The sequence below is a fragment of the Taudactylus pleione genome, unplaced genomic scaffold, assembly GCF_031769625.1.
Source record: "Taudactylus pleione unplaced genomic scaffold, aTauple2 ptg002716l, whole genome shotgun sequence".
NCBI classification, from domain to species: domain Eukaryota; kingdom Metazoa; phylum Chordata; class Amphibia; order Anura; family Myobatrachidae; genus Taudactylus; species Taudactylus pleione.
The window spans coordinates 69,469-92,896 of record NW_028287092.1 but is presented as its reverse complement, the minus strand read 5'-3'; the positions used below and the strand labels follow the sequence as shown (position 1 = coordinate 92,896).

General features: G+C 44.8%; 1 protein-coding gene across 1 annotated transcript in view; it reads right to left on the bottom strand.

Annotated features, from left to right (window-relative positions):
* Window positions 1–676: 676 nt before the first annotated feature.
* LOC148431176 (1-acyl-sn-glycerol-3-phosphate acyltransferase gamma-like) overlaps window positions 677–23,428 on the bottom strand; it is a gene marked incomplete at its 3' end in the record, with an annotated part of 78,719 nt that continues 55,967 nt past the window's right edge. The window contains exons 3-5 of the mRNA XM_088466240.1: window positions 23,076–23,245; window positions 20,464–20,625; window positions 677–865 (exon numbers count right to left, since the gene is read on the bottom strand). Coding sequence (XP_088322366.1) covers window positions 677–865; window positions 20,464–20,625; window positions 23,076–23,245 — 521 coding nt within the window. The remainder of the gene's footprint in view (window positions 866–20,463; window positions 20,626–23,075; window positions 23,246–23,428) is intronic.

Here is a 23,428-nt window from a genome sequence, read left to right as displayed (position 1 = left end):
GGGACTGGGTAACCTATTACGAGCCCCGGGAGAGCGGGGGACTGGGTAACCTATTACAAGTCCTGGGAGAGCGGGGGGGACTGGGTAACCTATTACAAGTCCTGGGAGAGCGGGGGGGACTGGGTAACCTATTACAAGTCCTGGGAGAGCGGGGGGGACTGGGTAACCTATTACAAGTCCTGGGAGAGCGGGGGGGACTGGGTAACCTATTACAAGTCCTGGGAGAGCGGGGGGACTGGGTAACCTATTACAAGTCCTGGGAGAGCGGGGGGGACTGGGTAACCTATTACAAGTCCTGGGAGAGCGGGGGGGACTGGGTAAGCTATTACATTCTCTGGCAAAGCGGGGGGGCTGGGTAACCTATTACGAGTCCTGGTAGAGCGGGGGGGGCTGGGTAACCCATTACATTCCCTGGGAGAGCGGGGGGGCTGGGTAACCCATTACATTCCCTGGGAGAGCGGGGGGGCTGGGTAACCTATTACGAACCCCGGGAGAGCAGGGGGGGCTGGATAATCCATTACGAGCCCTGGGCCCTGGGAGGGAGGGGGGGCTGGGTAATCCATTACGAGCCCCGGGAGGGGGGGGGGGGGCGGTCTGGGTAATCCATTACGAGCCCAATGGCAGTGAGGGGTCAGAATAATATAATAAATGTACTATCAGCATTTGTGGCACAAACAAAGGACAGAGAATCAGATGGAAGACTGTGGTTACCTGTCCCTCGGAGACACTGGACGGCAGTAGTAAATCCCCGGGTCCGCGGCAGGAGATGATGTTTCAGACGAGCCAGCCCTTTTTTATCTGCAACCTCCATACTGATTTTATGCTTCGTTTCAGTGAAACGTGTCCCCTCACAGTACAGCAGGAACTGCACAGGAAAAGAATTAGACGGAGACGTCAGACATCGTACCATGGAGCAGTGACTACGGGCACCATTCACTTCTAGTCACTGAGTTATGTATTAAACAAAAACAAAAAACAAAAAAAAAGACATAAATGTCCATCACTTTTCCCAGTAAGTAGAATGATGCTTTGAGCTTCGCTCACTAGTCAAGAGGTTCTGCAGCAGCTGTATACAAAAACAGTTAGCGCTGGCTCTCACTGTGTATATCTTCTAGTAAAAGGAAAGTGTGAGGTATTAGCTGATCTGTTATCAGACTATTGCAGCCCATTATATAGATCTAATATCACTGTGCTGAGAGCCATAAACACTGGTAGCTGCAGAACGGTCAGTACTCACTATGCCGGGATCCCGAGTAATGTGTACTGTACTTACAGCACTGTAACGTTATACATTGCGCTTACTGCACCTGTACGGTTACACTGCATTACACCTGTGCCGGGATCCCGAGTATTGTGTACTGTACTTACAGCACTGTAACGTTATACATGGCGCTTACTGCACCTGTACGGTTACACTGTATCACACCTGTGCCGGGATCCCGAGTAATGTGTACTGTACTTACAGCACTGTAACGTTATACATTGCGCTTACTGCACCTGTACGGTTACACTGCATTACACCTGTGCCGGGATCCCGAGTATTGTGTACTGTACTTACAGCACTGTAACGTTATACATTGCGCTTACTGCACCTGTACGGTTACACTGCATTACACCCGTGCCGGGATCCCGAGTAGTGTGTACTGTACTTACAGCACTGTAACGTTATACATTGCGCTTACTGCACCTGTACGGTTACACTGCATTACACCTGTGCCGGGATCCCGAGTATTGTGTACTGTACTTACAGCACTGTAACGTTATACATTGCGCTTACTGCACCTGTACGGTTACACTGTATCACACCTGTGCCGGGATCCCGAGTAGTGTGTACTGTACTTACAGCACTGTAACGTTATACATGGCGCTTACTGCACCTGTACGGTTACACTGCATTACACCTGTGCCGGGATCCCGAGTATTGTGTACTGTACTTACAGCAGTGTAACGTTATACATGGCGCTTACTGCACCTGTACGGTTACACTGCATCAAACCCGAGGTCAGACAGACCCAGGAGAATGAGATAAAGGGTATATAGCTATATATAGGGTACAAGACTCATTAACACAACATATTTAGAACAGATTCTATAGTACGTGAAACTTTGACCATATAGAGCTGTGGCCGGAGCCCGACCACACGTGATTAAAATAGCTGCCACGGTAGGAATAACCCTCATGCCACGGTACCATATTTAAAAGGACCTTTAGACGCAGTGTGCCACGAACTACGAATGTATACAGTATATAATGTGTTTGAACATGTTATATTCAATGTGTTGTGTGCAGTTGTGGAAATGCACTTATACATTCCTTGTAAGTACATGGGCTATAGATTTATGTTATTTTGATTTAGACGGCTGTAACATTTAGAATGAATTGGCACGAGAGACATTCTCACCTCCTAGTGACAGGATACTTATCCTGACGTAGTGACCAAACCTTCGTTTACAGCACGTTCACTGAATGCCATGCAGAGGTCTCTGATGGGTCCCTATGTACAATACCCAGCAAGTTTGGGGAAAGCAATGTGATTGTGTGTAAGAAGCTTCTATAGTATGTAAGAACTTAGAAGGTACTAAGACTCAGAAAACCAAAACTGGTATAGTCATAGACATGTGAAAAGGCGAATGCCAGTGACAATTTGCATTATATTTACCTTTTCAGAGACGGTATGTGCTAACTCAATATGTGCTTTAGGCAAAGCAACTGTTTCTGGGAGGTGTGTGAGATAGCATGACTGGCTAGAAGGAACACAGGGCGGACTTATCCCCTGTGGTAATGTGTATTGTAGTGACATATATATATACCAGGTCTGTGAGCCTGTGGTAATGTGTATTGTAGTGACATATATACCAGGCCTGTGGTAATGTGTATTGTAGTGACATATATACCAGGCCTGTGAGCCTGTGGTAATGTGTATTGTAGTGACATATATACCAGGCCTGTGAGCCTGTGGTAATGTGTATTGTAGTGACATATATACCAGGCCTGTGAGCCTGTGGTAATGTGTATTGTAGTGACATATATATACCAGGCCTGTGAGCCTGTGGTAATGTGTATTGTAGTGACATATATACCAGGCCTGTGAGCCTGTGGTAATGTGTATTGTAGTGATATATATATACCAGGCCTGTGAGCCTGTGGTAATGTGTATTGGAGTGACATATATATACCAGGCCTGTGAGCCTGTGGTAATGTGTATTGTAGTGACATATATATACCAGGCCTGTGAGCCTGTGGTAATGTGTATTGTAGTGACATATATATACCAGGCCTGTGAGCCTGTGATAATGTGTATTGTAGTGACATATATATAGGCCTGTGAGCCTGTGGTAATGTGTATTGTAGTGACATATATACCAGGCCTGTGAGCCTGTGGTAATGTGTAATGTAGTGACATATATACCAGGCCTGTGAGCCTGTGGTAATGTGTATTGGAGTGACATATATATACCAGGTCTGTGAGCCTGTGGTAATGTGTATTGTAGTGACATATATACCAGGCCTGTGAGCCTGTGGTAATGTGTATTGTAGTGACATATATATACCAGGCCTGTGAGCCTGTGGTAATGTGTATTGTAGTGACATATATACCAGGCCTGTGAGCCTGTGGTAATGTGTATTGTAGTGACATATATATACCAGGCCTGTGAGCCTGTGATAATGTGTATTGTAGTGACATATATATACCAGGCCTGTGAGCCTGTGGTAATGTGTATTGGAGTGACATATATACCAGGCCTGTGAGCCTGTGGTAATGTGTATTGTAGTGACATATATATACCAGGCCTGTGAGCCTGTGGTAATGTGTATTGGAGTGACATATATATACCAGGCCTGTGAGCCTGTGGTAATGTGTATTGGAGTGACATATATATAGGCCTGTGAGCCTGTGGTAATGTGTATTGTAGTGACATATATACCAGGCCTGTGGTAATGTGTATTGTAGTGACATATATACCAGGCCTGTGGTAATGTGTATTGTAGTTACATATATATACACCAGGCCTGTGAGCCTGTGGTAATGTGTATAGGAGTGACATATATACCAGGCCTGTGAGCCTGTGGTAATGTGTATTGTAGTGACATATATATATACCAGGCCTGTGAGCCTGTGGTAATGTGTATTGTAGTGACATATATACCTGGCCTGTGAGCCTGTGGTAATGTGTATTGTAGTGACATATATACCTGGCCTGTGAGCCTGTGGTAATGTGTATTGTAGTGACATATATACCAGGCCTGTGAGCCTGTGATAATGTGTATTGTAGTGACATATATACCAGGCCTGTGATAATGTGTATTGTAGTGACATATATATACCAGGCCTGTGAGCCTGTGGTAATGTGTATTGTAGTGACATATATATACCAGGCCTGTGAGCCTGTGGTAATGTGTATTGTAGTGACATATATATACCAGGCCTGTGAGCCTGTGGTAATGTGTATTGTAGTGACATATATACCAGGCCTGTGAGCCTGTGGTAATGTGTATTGTAGTGACATATATATACCAGGCCTGTGAGCCTGTGGTAATGTGTATTGTAGTGACATATATATACCAGGCCTGTGAGCCTGTGGTAATGTGTATTGTAGTGACATATATATACCAGGCCTGTGAGCCTGTGGTAATGTGTATTGGAGTGACATATATATACCAGGCCTGTGAGCCTGTGGTAATGTGTATAGGAGTGACATATATATACCAGGCCTGTGAGCCTGTGGTAATGTGTATTGTAGTGACATATATACCTGGCCTGTGAGCCTGTGGTAATGTGTATTGTAGTGACATATATACCTGGCCTGTGAGCCTGTGGTAATGTGTATTGTAGTGACATATATACCAGGCCTGTGAGACTGTGGTAATGTGTATTGTAGTGACATATATACCAGGCCTGTGAGCCTGTGGTAATGTGTATTGTAGTGACATATATACCAGGCCTGTGAGCCTGTGGTAATGTGTATTGTAGTGACATATATATACCAGGCCTGTGAGCCTGTGGTAATGTGTATTGTAGTGACATATATATACCAGGCCTGTGAGCCTGTGGTAATGTGTATTGGAGTGACATATATATACCAGGCCTGTGAGCCTGTGGTAATGTGTATAGGAGTGACATATATATACCAGGCCTGTGAGCCTGTGGTAATGTGTATTGTAGTGACATATATACCAGGCCTGTGAGCCTGTGGTAATGTGTATTGTAGTGACATATATACCAGGCCTGTGGTAATGTGTATTGTAGTTACATATATATACACCAGGCCTGTGAGCCTGTGGTAATGTGTATTGTAGTGACATATATACCAGGCCTGTGAGCCTGTGGTAATGTGTATTGTAGTGACATATATACCAGGCCTGTGAGCCTGTGGTAATGTGTATTGTAGTGACATATATACCAGGCCTGTGAGCCTGTGATAATGTGTATTGTAGTGACATATATATACCAGGCCTGTGAGCCTGTGGTAATGTGTATAGGAGTGACATATATACCAGGCCTGTGAGCCTGTGGTAATGTGTATTGTAGTGACATATATACCAGGAATGTGGTAATGTGTATTGGAGTGACATATATACCAGGTCTGTGAGCCTGTGGTAATGTGTATTGTAGTGACATATATACCAGGCCTGTGGTAATGTGTATTGGAGTGACATATATACCAGGTCTGTGAGCCTGTGGTAATGTGTATTGGAGTGACATATATATACCAGGCCTGTGAGCCTGTGGTAATGTGTATTGGAGTGATATATATATACCAGGCCTGTGAGCCTGTGGTAATGTGTATTGTAGTGACATATATATACCAGGCCTGTGAGCCTGTGGTAATGTGTATTGTAGTGACATATATACCAGGCCTGTGAGACTGTGGTAATGTGTATTGTAGTGACATATATATACCAGGCCTGTGAGCCTGTGGTAATGTGTATTGGAGTGATATATATATACCAGGCCTGTGAGCCTGTGGTAATGTGTATAGGAGTGACATATATACCAGGTCTGTGAGCCTGTGGTAATGTGTATTGTAGTGACATATATACCAGGCCTGTGAGCCTATGGTAATGTGTATTGTAGTGACATATATACCAGGCCTGTGAGCCTGTGGTAATGTGTATTGTAGTGACATATATATATATACCAGGCCTGTGAGCCTGTGGTAATGTGTATTGGAGTGACATATATATACCAGGCCTGTGAGCCTGTGGTAATGTGTATTGTAGTGACATATATACCAGGCCTGTGGTAATGTGTATAGGAGTGACATATATACCAGGTCTGTGAGCCTGTGGTAATGTGTATTGTAGTGACATATATACCAGGCCTGTGAGCCTGTGGTAATGTGTATTGTAGTGACATATATATATATATACCAGGCCTGTGAGCCTGTGGTAATGTGTATTGGAGTGACATATATATATACCAGGCCTGTGAGCCTGTGGTAATGTGTATTGTAGTGACATATATACCAGGCCTGTGGTAATGTGTATAGGAGTGACATATATACCAGGCCTGTGAGCCTGTGGTAATGTGTATTGTAGTGATATATATATACCAGGCCTGTGAGCCTGTGGTAATGTGTATTGTAGTGACATATATACCAGGCCTGTGAGCCTGTGGTAATGTGTATTGTAGTGACATATATACCAGGCCTGTGAGCCTGTGGTAATGTGTATTGTAGTGACATATATACCAGGCCTGTGAGCCTGTGGTAATGTGTATTGGAGTGACATATATATACCAGGCCTGTGAGCCTGTGGTAATGTGTATTGGAGTGACATATATATACCAGGCCTGTGAGCCTATGGTAATGTGTATTGGAGTGATATATATATACCAGGCCTGTGAGCCTGTGGTAATGTGTATTGGAGTGATATATATATATACCAGGCCTGTGAGCCTGTGGTAATGTGTATTGTAGTGACATATATACCAGGCCTGTGGTAATGTGTATTGGAGTGACATATATATACCAGGCCTGTGAGCCTGTGGTAATGTGTATTGTAGTGACATATATACCAGGCCTGTGAGCCTGTGGTAATGTGTATTGGAGTGACATATATATACCAGGCCTGTGAGCCTGTGGTAATGTGTATTGTAGTGACATATATACCAGGCCTGTGAGCCTGTGGTAATGTGTATTGTAGTGACATATATATACCAGGCCTGTGAGCCTGTGGTAATGTGTATTGTAGTGACATATATACCAGGCCTGTGAGCCTGTGGTAATGTGTATTGTAGTGACATATATACCAGGTCTGTGAGCCTGTGGTAATGTGTATTGTAGTGACATATATATACCAGGCCTGTGATCCTGTGGTAATGTGTATTGTAGTGACATATATACCAGGCCTGTGAGCCTGTGGTAATGTGTATTGGAGTGACATATATACCAGGCCTGTGAGCCTGTGGTAATGTGTATTGTAGTGACATATATATACCAGGCCTGTGAGCCTGTGGTAATGTGTATTGTAGTGACATATATATACCAGGCCTGTGAGCCTGTGGTAATGTGTATTGTAGTGACATATATACCAGGCCTGTGAGCCTGTGGTAATGTGTATTGTAGTGACATATATATACCAGGCCTGTGAGCCTGTGGTAATGTGTATTGTAGTGACATATATATATACCAGGCCTGTGGTAATGTGTATTGTAGTGACATATATATACCAGGCCTGTGAGCCTGTGGTAATGTGTATTGTAGTGACATATATACCAGGCCTGTGGTAATGTGTATTGGAGTGACATATATATACCAGGCCTGTGAGCCTGTGGTAATGTGTATTGTAGTGACATATATACCAGGCCTGTGATCCTGTGGTAATGTGTATAGGAGTGACATATATACCAGGCCTGTGAGCCTGTGGTAATGTGTATTGGAGTGACATATATACCAGGCCTGTGAGCCTGTGGTAATGTGTATTGTAGTGACATATATATACCAGGCCTGTGAGCCTGTGGTAATGTGTATTGTAGTGACATATATATACCAGGCCTGTGAGCCTGTGGTAATGTGTATTGTAGTGACATATATATACCAGGCCTGTGAGCCTGTGGTAATGTGTATTGGAGTGACATATATATACCAGGCCTGTGAGCCTGTGGTAATGTGTATAGGAGTGACATATATATACCAGGCCTGTGAGCCTGTGGTAATGTGTATTGGAGTGACATATATATACACCAGGCCTGTGAGCCTGTGGTAATGTGTATTGTAGTGACATATATACCAGGCCTGTGAGCCTGTGGTAATGTGTATTGTAGTGACATATATACCAGGCCTGTGAGCCTGTGGTAATGTGTATTGGAGTGACATATATATACCAGGCCTGTGAGCCTGTGGTAATGTGTATTGGAGTGACATATATATACCAGGCCTGTGAGCCTATGGTAATGTGTATTGGAGTGATATATATATACCAGGCCTGTGAGCCTGTGGTAATGTGTATAGGAGTGACATATATACCAGGCCTGTGAGCCTGTGGTAATGTGTATTGGAGTGATATATATATATACCAGGCCTGTGAGCCTGTGGTAATGTGTATTGTAGTGACATATATACCAGGCCTGTGGTAATGTGTATTGTAGTGACATATATACACCAGGCCTGTGAGCCTGTGGTAATGTGTATTGTAGTGACATATATATACCAGGCCTGTGAGCCTGTGGTAATGTGTATTGTAGTGACATATATACCAGGACTGTGGTAATGTGTATTGGAGTGACATATATACCAGGCCTGTGAGCCTCTGGTAATGTGTATTGTAGTGACATATATACCAGGCCTGTGAGCCTGTGGTAATGTGTATTGTAGTGACATATATATACCAGGCCTGTGAGCCTGTGGTAATGTGTATTGGAGTGATATATATATACCAGGCCTGTGAGCCTGTGGTAATGTGTATTGGAGTGATATATATACCAGGCCTGTGAGCCTGTGGTAATGTGTATTGTAGTGACATATATATACCAGGCCTGTGAGCCTGTGGTAATGTGTATTGTAGTGACATATATACCAGGCCTGTGAGCCTGTGGTAATGTGTATTGGAGTGACATATATATACCAGGCCTGTGAGCCTGTGGTAATGTGTATAGGAGTGACATATATACCAGGCCTGTGAGCCTGTGGTAATGTGTATTGGAGTGATATATATATACCAGGCCTGTGAGCCTGTGGTAATGTGTATTGTAGTGACATATATACCAGGCCTGTGGTAATGTGTATTGTAGTGACATATATACCAGGCCTGTGAGCCTGTGGTAATGTGTATTGGAGTGACATATATATACCAGGCCTGTGAGCCTGTGGTAATGTGTATTGGAGTGACATATATATACCAGGCCTGTGAGCCTATGGTAATGTGTATTGGAGTGATATATATATACCAGGCCTGTGAGCCTGTGGTAATGTGTATAGGAGTGACATATATACCAGGCCTGTGAGCCTGTGGTAATGTGTATTGGAGTGATATATATATATACCAGGCCTGTGAGCCTGTGGTAATGTGTATTGTAGTGACATATATACCAGGCCTGTGGTAATGTGTATTGGAGTGACATATATATACCAGGCCTGTGAGCCTGTGGTAATGTGTATTGTAGTGACATATATACCAGGCCTGTGAGCCTGTGGTAATGTGTATTGGAGTGACATATATATACCAGGCCTGTGAGCCTGTGGTAATGTGTATTGTAGTGACATATATACCAGGCCTGTGAGCCTGTGGTAATGTGTATTGTAGTGACATATATATACCAGGCCTGTGAGCCTGTGGTAATGTGTATTGTAGTGACATATATACCAGGCCTGTGAGCCTGTGGTAATGTGTATTGTAGTGACATATATACCAGGTCTGTGAGCCTGTGGTAATGTGTATTGTAGTGACATATATATACCAGGCCTGTGATCCTGTGGTAATGTGTATTGTAGTGACATATATACCAGGCCTGTGAGCCTGTGGTAATGTGTATTGGAGTGACATATATACCAGGCCTGTGAGCCTGTGGTAATGTGTATTGTAGTGACATATATATACCAGGCCTGTGGTAATGTGTATTGTAGTGACATATATATACCAGGCCTGTGAGCCTGTGGTAATGTGTATTGTAGTGACATATATACCAGGCCTGTGAGCCTGTGGTAATGTGTATTGTAGTGACATATATATACCAGGCCTGTGAGCCTGTGGTAATGTGTATTGTAGTGACATATATACCAGGCCTGTGGTAATGTGTATTGGAGTGACATATATATACCAGGCCTGTGAGCCTGTGGTAATGTGTATTGTAGTGACATATATACCAGGCCTGTGATCCTGTGGTAATGTGTATAGGAGTGACATATATACCAGGCCTGTGAGCCTGTGGTAATGTGTATTGGAGTGACATATATACCAGGCCTGTGAGCCTGTGGTAATGTGTATTGTAGTGACATATATATACCAGGCCTGTGAGCCTGTGGTAATGTGTATTGTAGTGACATATATATACCAGGCCTGTGAGCCTGTGGTAATGTGTATTGGAGTGACATATATATACCAGGCCTGTGAGCCTGTGGTAATGTGTATAGGAGTGACATATATATACCAGGCCTGTGAGCCTGTGGTAATGTGTATTGTAGTGACATATATACCAGGCCTGTGAGCCTGTGGTAATGTGTATTGTAGTGACATATATACCAGGCCTGTGAGCCTGTGGTAATGTGTATTGTAGTGACATATATACCAGGCCTGTGGTAATGTGTATTGTAGTTACATATATATACACCAGGCCTGTGAGCCTGTGGTAATGTGTATTGTAGTGACATATATACCAGGCCTGTGAGCCTGTGGTAATGTGTATTGTAGTGACATATATACCAGGCCTGTGAGCCTGTGGTAATGTGTATTGTAGTGACATATATACCAGGCCTGTGAGCCTGTGATAATGTGTATTGTAGTGACATATATATACCAGGCCTGTGAGCCTGTGGTAATGTGTATAGGAGTGACATATATACCAGGCCTGTGAGCCTGTGGTAATGTGTATTGTAGTGACATATATACCAGGTCTGTGAGCCTGTGGTAATGTGTATTGTAGTGACATATATACCAGGCCTGTGGTAATGTGTATTGGAGTGACATATATACCAGGTCTGTGAGCCTGTGGTAATGTGTATTGGAGTGACATATATATACCAGGCCTGTGAGCCTGTGGTAATGTGTATTGGAGTGATATATATATACCAGGCCTGTGAGCCTGTGGTAATGTGTATTGTAGTGACATATATACCAGGCCTGTGGTAATGTGTATTGGAGTGACATATATATACCAGGCCTGTGAGCCTGTGGTAATGTGTATTGTAGTGACATTTATACCAGGCCTGTGAGACTGTGGTAATGTGTATTGTAGTGACATATATATACCAGGCCTGTGAGCCTGTGGTAATGTGTATTGGAGTGATATATATATACCAGGCCTGTGAGCCTGTGGTAATGTGTATAGGAGTGACATATATACCAGGCCTGTGAGCCTGTGGTAATGTGTATTGTAGTGATATATATATACCAGGCCTGTGAGCCTGTGGTAATGTGTATTGTAGTGACATATATATACCAGGCCTGTGAGCCTATGGTAATGTGTATTGTAGTGACATATATACCAGGCCTGTGAGCCTGTGGTAATGTGTATTGTAGTGACATATATATATATACCAGGCCTGTGAGCCTGTGGTAATGTGTATTGGAGTGACATATATATACCAGGCCTGTGAGCCTGTGGTAATGTGTATTGTAGTGACATATATACCAGGCCTGTGGTAATGTGTATAGGAGTGACATATATACCAGGTCTGTGAGCCTGTGGTAATGTGTATTGTAGTGACATATATACCAGGCCTGTGAGCCTGTGGTAATGTGTATTGTAGTGACATATATATATATATACCAGGCCTGTGAGCCTGTGGTAATGTGTATTGGAGTGACATATATATACCAGGCCTGTGAGCCTGTGGTAATGTGTATTGTAGTGACATATATACCAGGCCTGTGGTAATGTGTATAGGAGTGACATATATACCAGGCCTGTGAGCCTGTGGTAATGTGTATTGTAGTGATATATATATACCAGGCCTGTGAGCCTGTGGTAATGTGTATTGTAGTGACATATATATATACCAGGCCTGTGAGCCTGTGGTAATGTGTATTGTAGTGACATATATACCAGGCCTGTGAGCCTGTGGTAATGTGTATTGTAGTGACATATATACCAGGCCTGTGAGCCTGTGGTAATGTGTATTGTAGTGACATATATACCAGGCCTGTGAGCCTGTGGTAATGTGTATTGGAGTGACATATATATACCAGGCCTGTGAGCCTGTGGTAATGTGTATTGGAGTGACATATATATACCAGGCCTGTGAGCCTATGGTAATGTGTATTGGAGTGATATATATATACCAGGCCTGTGAGCCTGTGGTAATGTGTATAGGAGTGACATATATACCAGGCCTGTGAGCCTGTGGTAATGTGTATTGGAGTGATATATATATATACCAGGCCTGTGAGCCTGTGGTAATGTGTATTGTAGTGACATATATACCAGGCCTGTGGTAATGTGTATTGTAGTGACATATATATACCAGGCCTGTGAGCCTGTGGTAATGTGTATTGTAGTGACATATATACCAGGCCTGTGAGCCTGTGGTAATGTGTATTGGAGTGACATATATATACCAGGCCTGTGAGCCTGTGGTAATGTGTATAGGAGTGACATATATACCAGGCCTGTGAGCCTGTGGTAATGTGTATTGGAGTGATATATATATACCAGGCCTGTGAGCCTGTGGTAATGTGTATTGTAGTGACATATATACCAGGCCTGTGGTAATGTGTATTGTAGTGACATATATACCAGGCCTGTGAGCCTGTGGTAATGTGTATTGTAGTGACATATATACCAGGCCTGTGAGCCTGTGGTAATGTGTATTGTAGTGACATATATATACCAGGCCTGTGAGCCTGTGGTAATGTGTATTGTAGTGACATATATACCAGGCCTGTGGTAATGTGTATTGGAGTGACATATATATACCAGGCCTGTGAGCCTGTGGTAATGTGTATTGTAGTGACATATATACCAGGCCTGTGATCCTGTGGTAATGTGTATAGGAGTGACATATATACCAGGCCTGTGAGCCTGTGGTAATGTGTATTGGAGTGACATATATACCAGGCCTGTGAGCCTGTGGTAATGTGTATTGTAGTGACATATATACCAGGCCTGTGGTAATGTGTATTGGAGTGACATATATACCAGGCCTGTGAGCCTGTGGTAATGTGTATAGGAGTGACATATATACCAGGCCTGTGAGCCTGTGGTAATGTGTATTGTAGTGACATATATACCAGGCCTGTGGTAATGTGTATTGTAGTGACATATATATACCAGGCCTGTGAGCCTGTGGTAATGTGTATTGTAGTGACATATATATACCAGGCCTGTGAGCCTGTGGTAATGTGTATTGTAGTGACATATATACCAGGCCTGTGAGCCTGTGGTAATGTGTATTGTAGTGACATATATATATATACCAGGCCTGTGAGCCTGTGGTAATGTGTATTGTAGTGACATATATACCAGGCCTGTGAGCCTGTGGTAATGTGTATTGTAGTGACATATATACCAGGCCTGTGAGCCTGTGGTAATGTGTATTGTAGTGACATATATACCAGGCCTGTGAGCCTGTGGTAATGTGTATTGTAGTGACATATATACCAGGTCTGTGAGCCTGTGGTAATGTGTATTGTAGTGACATATATACCAGGCCTGTGAGCCTGTGGTAATGTGTATTGTAGTGACATATATATACCAGGCCTGTGAGCCTGTGGTAATGTGTATTGTAGTGACATATATATACCAGGCCTGTGAGCCTGTGGTAATGTGTAATGTAGTGACATATATACCAGGCCTGTGAGCCTGTGGTAATGTGTATTGTAGTGACATATATATACCAGGCCTGTGAGCCTGTGGTAATGTGTATTGTAGTGACATATATATACGCCTGTGAGACTGTGGTAATGTGTATTGTAGTGACATATATACCAGGCCTGTGAGACTGTGGTAATGTGTATTGGAGTGACATATATACCAGGCCTGTGAGCCTGTGGTAATGTGTATTGTAGTGACATATATACCAGGCCTGTGAGCCTGTGGTAATGTGTATTGGAGTGACATATATATACCAGGCCTGTGAGCCTGTGGTAATGTGTATTGGAGTGACATATATATACCAGGCCTGTGAGCCTGTGGTAATGTGTATTGTAGTGACATATATATACGAGGCCTGTGAGCCTGTGGTAATGTGTATTGTAGTGACATATATATACCAGGCCTGTGAGCCTGTGGTAATGTGTATTGTAGTGACATATATACCAGGCCTGTGAGCCTGTGGTAATGTGTATTGGAGTGACATATATATACCAGGCCTGTGAGCCTGTGGTAATGTGTATTGTAGTGACATATATATACCAGGCCTGTGGTAATGTGTATTGTAGTGACATATATACCAGGCCTGTGAGCCTGTGGTAATGTGTATTGGAGTGACATATATACCTGGCCTGTGAGCCTGTGGTAATGTGTATTGTAGTGACATATATACCAGGCCTGTGAGCCTGTGATAATGTGTATTGTAGTGACATATATATACCAGGCCTGTGAGCCTGTGGTAATATGTATAGGAGTGACATATATACCTGGCCTGTGAGCCTGTGGTAATGTGTATTGTAGTGACATATATACCTGGCCTGTGAGCCTGTGGTAATGTGTATTGTAGTGACATATATATATATATACCAGGCCTGTGAGCCTGTGGTAATGTGTATTGTAGTGACATATATACACCAGGCCTGTGAGCCTGTGGTAATGTGTATTGTAGTGACATATATATATATACCAGGCCTGTGGTAATGTGTATTGTAGTGACATATATACCAGGCCTGTGAGCCTGTGATAATGTGTATTGTAGTGACATATATATATACCAGGCCTGTGAGCCTGTGGTAATGTGTATTGGAGTGACATATATACCAGGCCTGTGAGCCTGTGATAATGTGTATTGTAGTGACATATATATATACCAGGCCTGTGAGCCTGTGGTAATGTGTATTGGAGTGACATATATACCAGGCCTGTGAGCCTGTGATAATGTGTATTGTAGTGACATATATATACCAGGCCTGTGAGCCTGTGGTAATATGTATAGGAGTGACATATATACCAGGCCTGTGAGCCTGTGGTAATGTGTATTGTAGTGACATATATATATACCAGGCCTGTGAGCCTGTGGTAATGTGTATTGGAGTGACATATATATATATACCAGGCCTGTGAGCCTGTGGTAATGTGTATTGGAGTGACATATATATACCAGGCCTGTGAGCCTGTGATAATGTGTATTGTAGTGACATATATATATACCAGGTCTGTGAGCCTGTGGTAATGTGTATTGTAGTGACATATATATACCAGGCCTGTGAGCCTGTGGTAATGTGTATTGGAGTGACATATATACCAGGCCTGTGAGCCTGTGGTAATGTGTATTGTAGTGACATATATATACCAGGCCTGTGAGCCTGTGGTAATGTGTATTGTAGTGACATATATATACCAGGCCTGTGGTAATGTGTATTGTAGTGACATATATACCAGGCCTGTGAGCCTGTGGTAATGTGTATTGTAGTGACATATATATACCAGGCCTGTGGTAATGTGTATTGGAGTGACATATATACCAGGCCTGTGAGCCTGTGATAATGTGTATTGTAGTGACATATATATACCAGGCCTGTGAGCCTGTGGTAATGTGTATTGTAGTGACATATATATATACCAGGCCTGTGAGCCTGTGGTAATGTGTATTGTAGTGACATATATATACCAGGCCTGTGAGCCTGTGGTAATGTGTATTGTAGTGAGATATATATACCAGGCCTGTGAGCCTGTGGTAATGTGTATTGTAGTGACATATATATACCAGGCCTGTGGTAATGTGTATTGTAGTGACATATATACCAGGCCTGTGAGCCTGTGGTAATGTGTATTGTAGTGACATATATATACCAGGCCTGTGGTAATGTGTATTGGAGTGACATATATACCAGGCCTGTGAGCCTGTGATAATGTGTATTGTAGTGACATATATATACCAGGCCTGTGAGCCTGTGGTAATATGTATAGGAGTGACATATATACCAGGCCTGTGAGCCTGTGGTAATATGTATTGTAGTGACATATATATATATATACCAGGCCTGTGAGCCTGTGGTAATGTGTATTGTAGTGACATATATACACCAGGCCTGTGAGCCTGTGGTAATGTGTATTGTAGTGACATATATATACCAGGCCTGTGAGCCTGTGGTAATATGTATAGGAGTGACATATATACCAGGCCTGTGAGCCTGTGGTAATATGTATAGGAGTGACATATATATAAGCCTGTGAGCCTGTGGTAATGTGTATTGTAGTGACATATATACCAGGCCTGTGGTAATGTGTATTGTAGTGACATATATACCAGGCCTGTGAGCCTGTGGTAATGTGTATTGTAGTGACATATATACCAGGCCTGTGAGCCTGTGGTAATGTGTATTATAGTGACATATATATACCAGGCCTGTGAGCCTGTGGTAATGTGTATTGTAGTGAGATATATACCAGGCCTGTGAGCCTGTGGTAATGTGTATTGTAGTGAGATATATACCAGGCCTGTGAGCCTGTGGTAATGTGTATTGTAGTGACATATATACACCAGGCCTGTGAGCCTGTGGTAATGTGTATTGTAGTGACATATATATACCAGGCCTGTGGTAATGTGTATTGTAGTGACATATATACCAGGCCTGTGAGCCTGTGGTAATGTGTATTGTAGTGACATATATATACCAGGCCTGTGGTAATGTGTATTGGAGTGACATATATACCAGGCCTGTGAGCCTGTGATAATGTGTATTGTAGTGACATATATACCAGGCCTGTGAGCCTGTGGTAATATGTATAGGAGTGACATATATACCTGGCCTGTGAGCCTGTGGTAATGTGTATTGTAGTGACATATATACACCAGGCCTGTGAGCCTGTGGTAATGTGTATTGTAGTGACATATATATACCAGGCCTGTGAGCCTGTGGTAATATGTATAGGAGTGACATATATATACCAGGCCTGTGGTAATGTGTATTGGAGTGACATATATACCAGGCCTGTGAGCCTGTGATAATGTGTATTGTAGTGACATATATACCTGGCCTGTGAGCCTGTGGTAATGTGTATTGTAGTGACATATATATATATATACCAGGCCTGTGAGCCTGTGGTAATGTGTATTGTAGTGACATATATACACCAGGCCTGTGAGCCTGTGGTAATGTGTATTGTAGTGACATATATATATACCAGGCCTGTGAGCCTGTGGTAATGTGTATTGTAGTGACATATATATACCAGGCCTGTGAGCCTGTGGTAATGTGTATTGTAGTGACATATATACCAGGCCTGTGAGCCTGTGGTAATGTGTATTGGAGTGACATATATATACCAGGCCTGTGAGCCTGTGGTAATGTGTATTGTAGTGACATATATACCAGGCCTGTGAGCCTGTGGTAATGTGTATTGTAGTGAGATATATATAGGCCTGTGAGCCTGTGGTAATGTGTATTGTAGTGACATATATACCAGGCCTGTGAGCCTGTGGTAATGTGTATTGTAGTGACATATATACCAGGCCTGTGAGCCTGTGGTAATGTGTATTGTAGTGACATATATACCAGGCCTGTGAGCCTGTGGTAATGTGTATTGTAGTGACATATATACCAGGCCTGTGAGCCTGTGGTAATGTGTATTGTAGTGACATATATACCAGGCCTGTGGTAATGTGTATTGTAGTGACATATATACCAGGCCTGTGGTAATGTGTATTGTAGTGACATATATACCAGGCCTGTGAGCCTGTGGTAATGTGTATAGGAGTGACATATATATACCAGGCCTGTGAGCCTGTGGTAATGTGTATTGTAGTGACATATATACCAGGCCTGTGGTAATGTGTATTGTAGTGACATATATACCAGGCCTGTGAGCCTGTGGTCATGTGTATTGTAGTGACATATATACCAGGCCTGTGAGCCTGTGGTAATGTGTATTGTAGTGACATATATATATACCAGGCCTGTGAGCCTGTGGTAATGTGTATTGTAGTGACATATATATATACCAGGCCTGTGAGCCTGTGGTAATGTGTATTGTAGTGACATATATATACCAGGCCTGTGAGCCTGTGGTAATGTGTATTGTAGTGACATATATATAGGCCTGTGAGCCTGTGGTAATGTGTATTGTAGTGACATATATACCAGGCCTGTGAGCCTGTGGTAATGTGTATTGTAGTGACATATATACCAGGTCTGTGAGCCTGTGGTAATGTGTATTGTAGTGACATATATACCAGGTCTGTGAGCCCGGGTTGTGTACATCTCTGTATATCTTTTGAAGATGAAGACTGCTGTAAGATGCTGTTCTCCCCTTAAAGCTGAGGGAAGGGTCTTTGTAAAGACTGTGAGCAATAAATATCTTTGCCTCACGACTGCATCTGAATCCTGTGACCAAGAGAATTGCGCAAAACGCTATTACGTTCTCTGGCTGTTCTGGATTGAGCCCAGGTGTCTCCAAAGCTCACACCCTCTGCCAGCTACCGTGCAGACCTGGTCCATTGTGAGGGATCAGGCGGGAACAGAAGACACCAATCAGGTGAGGCCGTAGCTAGTTGACGCATACGCAGCAGCAGCGGTTCCAGGTGCCGTAGGTAGGAGCCTGATTGTATACAAGAAGCGGTTCCAAATGCCAATGGGAGAGTTTGGTGGTGGCAGCATTGTTACCCGCCCACTGCGCAGTGGGTGGAATCAGTGACAGGCGGTCACTGATGGTAAGCGAGAATCCCTGATACCTGAAGACCCAGTGGGGATGAAACCCTAATGTGTGATTGGGAGTGGAGGTCAGCATACAGTGCGAGGCCGGACACCGATTATTGTATAAACACAACTAGTGGTCCCGCAAAGCCGCGTGTTCATGATAACTCCACCCTATAATGATTGTGGTTCCTGAAATATGGGTCAGGTCCCTGCCCTGGGACACCCCCCTTTGTGTTACTGAGGTCTATGACGATATAAGGGAAGGCGCAATGTAATAGTTATCACTCTGTGCGCTGCTGTCGAACTTCGTGGCCCCAATAAATGCAAATAATCATCTCCAGTCAGTGTATCGCTTTCTCACAGCGATCATGTGACCAGCGCAAAAATATTCATCATAAGTAAACGGACTGACGCGTTCTAAACAGGTGACCCCTATAATCATCGCAGTCCTGGCGATAAATTCATCATCAAGGAGCTTTTGCAGGGACTGAAGGGGCAACGCCATCTGGAGCCAGGGACCTCCGCAGACGGACGCCCTCCGGACAACCAAGACCTGGTGAACCGGAGGTAACGCCCCTGCTGGAGAAGATGGCCGTTTGTGCCGCGCGACAACGCTCGCCCACCAGCAAGTTCCACCGAACCAAGGGTCACACAAGGAGGAAGAGGTGCACTACGACGTTAGCGAAGCGGGACGCCGCTCTCCAACCGTGACTTAAAGTACCACAACAATCTGTGTCAGAGTTACTCACGTCACATACACATCAGTAACCAGGCCGTTGTGGAGAGATCAGTGACTAATAGTATGTTATTACCATCTGCAGAACATCATAGATAAACACCATTAGTCATATAGACAGAGGGAGAAGACTACAGATACAGTAAGAGACATCGTCACAACGCAGAGAGGAGCGCGCAGTCAGTAACCAATCCTGTGTCTCTTCCTTCGCTCCTCTCCTCCTCCTGCCTTGGGCTTACTAACTAACGGAGGTGCCTCTGGCTTAGGGGTGGGGTATAGGGGGGAGGACCAGCGCATCCTGGGAGTCATCAGCTTTAACTGTCTGGTCCTAATCACCACCTATACCCCATCGTCTCCCCTGTGGTCATCCGAGAAAGAGTAACAAAAGTTAAGTTTTACCAGAACTCTCATTATATATACATGACTGATGGACCTAGAACAGAAGCACTAAGGGAAGGGTTCCTATTAATATTGTTATTTTATCCTCATTTCCTTACACCCTGCACTTCCCAGCTCTCCTCATTATATCCGGATCACGGGTGGAAGCTACACCCTATTACTAATCCGCACAGCGCCCCTTCTCCTGTATGCCGGACGGAGCGCTCAGATAAATGACCCGATGTATATAAAGTAATACGAGGCACAGACGGTACTCCCAGCTATGTATAAGAACACGTTATGTGCAGGTCACAGCGGGCGACGTTCATAAATAGCACCATAACCAGGAATAGAAGTCGGCAGCAAGAGACCCCAGTATAAGGCAACATCATAGGACACTCACCCACATGTACTCGGGGTAGTCTCGCAGGCTGTGGAGCCCCTGGAGAACGGTGTCTCGATCTTCTTCCCACTTGCGTTTGCAGAAGACTATTTCCAAAAAATACCACGTCCATCCAATGAGCGGGACCATGAGAAGCTCTTTCTTTGCGAGGACTTTCGAGCTCTTTGGGGTTGAGCAGAAAAATAATAAACAACTTAAGATTGAAGGAATGAAACTCTGTGATAGACATATAGGGACAGGGTACAGAGAAGAGACAGCGAGAGACGTGTGAGGAGGGGGACAGGGTCCAGAGAAGAGACAGCGAGAGACGGGTGAGGAGGGGGACAGGGTCCAGAGAAGAGACAGCGAGAGACGGGTGAGGAGGGGGACAGGGTCCAGAGAAGAGACAGCGAGAGGCGGGTGAGGAGGGGGACAGGGTCCAGAGAAGAGACAGCGAGAGACGGGTGAGGAGGGGGACAGGGTCCAGAGAAGAGACAGCGAGAGACGGGTGAGGAGGGGGACAGGGTCCAGAGAAGAGACAGCGAGAGACGGGTGAGGAGGGGGACAGGGTCCAGAGAAGAGACAGCGAGAGACGGGTGAGGAGGGGGACAGGGTCCAGAGAAGAGACAGCGAGAGACGGGTGAGGAGGGGGACAGGGTCCAGAGAAGAGACAGCGAGAGACGGGTGAGGAGGGGGACAGGGTCCAGAGAAGAGACAGCGAGAGACGGGTGAGGAGGGGGACAGGGTCCAGAGAAGAGACAGCGAGAGATGGGTGAGGAGGGGGACAGGGTCCAGAGAAGAGACAGTTAGAGGGTGTATGAGGGAGGGGAGATACTAGAGTAGACAGCCAGTCTCTGCCTATAATGAGACACTCATAGAGACAGTGAGAGATGTGTGAGGAGGGGAGAGAGGTCAGAGAAGAGACAGTAAGCGGGTATATGAGGGAGGGGGAGATACTAGAGAAGACAGCCAGTCTCTGCCTATAATGAGACACCCATAGAGACAGTGAGAGATGTGTGAGGAGGGGAGAGAGAGGTCAGAGAAGAGACAGTAAGAGGGTGTATGAGGGAGGGGAGATACTAGAGAAGACAGCCAGTCTCTGCCTATAATGAGACACCCATAGAGACAGTGAGAGATGTGTGAGGAGGGGGGAGAGAGGTCAGAGAAGAGACAGAGGGTATATGAGGGAGGGGAGATACTAGAGTAGACAGCCAGTCTCCGCCTATAATGAGACTCCCATAGAGACAGTGAGAGATGTGTGAGGAGGGGGGAGAGAGGTCAGAGAAGAGACAGAGGTTATATGAGGGAGGGGGAGATACTAGAGTAGACAGCCAGTCTCCGCCTATAATGAGACTCCCATAGAGACAGTGAGAGATGTGTGAGGAGGGGAGAGAGGTCAGAGAAGAGACAGTAAGAGGGTATATGAGGGAGGGGGAGATACTAGAGTAGACAGCCAGTCTCCGCCTATAATGAGACTCCCATAGAGACAGTGAGAGATGTGTGAGGAGGGGAGAGAGGTCAGAGAAGAGACAGTAAGAGGGTGTATGAGGGAGGGGGAGATACTAGAGTAGACAGCCAGTCTCTGCCTATAATGAGACACCCATAGAGACAGTGAGAGATATGTGAGGAGGGGAGAGAGGTCAGAGAAGAGACAGTAAGCAGGTATATGAGGGAGGGGGAGATACTAGAGTAGACAGCCAGTCTCCGCCTATAATGAGACTCCCATAGAGACAGTGAGAGATGTGTGAGGAGGGGGGAGAGGTCAGAGAAGAGACAGAGGTTATATGAGGGAGGGGGAGATACTAGAGTAGACAGCCAGTCTCCGCCTATAATGAGACTCCCATAGAGACAGTGAGAGATGTGTGAGGAGGGGAGAGAGGTCAGAGAAGAGACAGTAAGAGGGTGTATGAGGGAGGGGGAGATACTAGAGTAGACAGCCAGTCTCCGCCTATAATGAGACTCCCATAGAGACAGTGAGAGATGTGTGAGGAGGGGAGAGAGAGGTCAGAGAAGAGACAGAGGTTATATGAGGGAGGGGGAGATACTAGAGTAGACAGCCAGTCTCTGCCTATAATGAGACACCCATAGAGACAGTGAGAGACGTGTGAGGAGGGGAGAGAGGTCAGAGAAGAGACAGTAAGCGGGTATATGAGGGAGGGGGAGATACTAGAGTAGACAGCCAGTCTCTGCCTATAATGAGACTCCCATAGGGACAGTGAGAGATGTGTGAGGAGGGGGAGAGAGGTCAGAGAAGAGACAGTAAGCAGGTATATGAGGGAGGGGGAGATACTAGAGTAGACAGCCAGTCTCCGCCTATAATGAGACTCCCATAGAGACAGTGAGAGATGTGTGAGGAGTGGGAGAGAGGTCAGAGAAGAGACAGAGGGTATATGAGGGAGGGGAGGTACTAGAGTAGACAGCCAGTCTCTGGCTACGGTGAGAGGACAGACAATACGAGAGAAGTGTATGAGGGAGATGTTAGAGGAGGGGAGGTCTGTCTGCTGAGAGATGTTCACTGGTTTGGAATACAGACGGTGAGACAGACATGTGGGTGGAAGGATGAGATGGTAGAGAACATAATGGCGAGAGGGTCACTGAGATGAGAGAACATGGGGAGGGCATTGGTCTCTCACCCCTAACACTCCGAAGCGCTCACACATGGTCCAGCCACACAGGAAATCGATCTCAAAGTTGTGATTGAGAATAATGATGACGTGCTCCTTCCCAAAGTGCTCCACCGTCTCCTGGTCTGTGAAGAGGGTGCACTGCGTACCGGACCACCACTCTAACAGCATCACCAGCTCTGGGGGCAAGAGAACCACACTGGTTACCAGGGCACTGTGAGAACGTACAATGTGACAGCCACGTTATCGTGGACCTTCGCTTGTACCGCATGATCGTCCACGGGAACACAGAACAGCGCTAAATGAGTGAGCTCAGACCTGCAGGCGCCAACTAACTTCAATACACATCTCACAGAACAGAC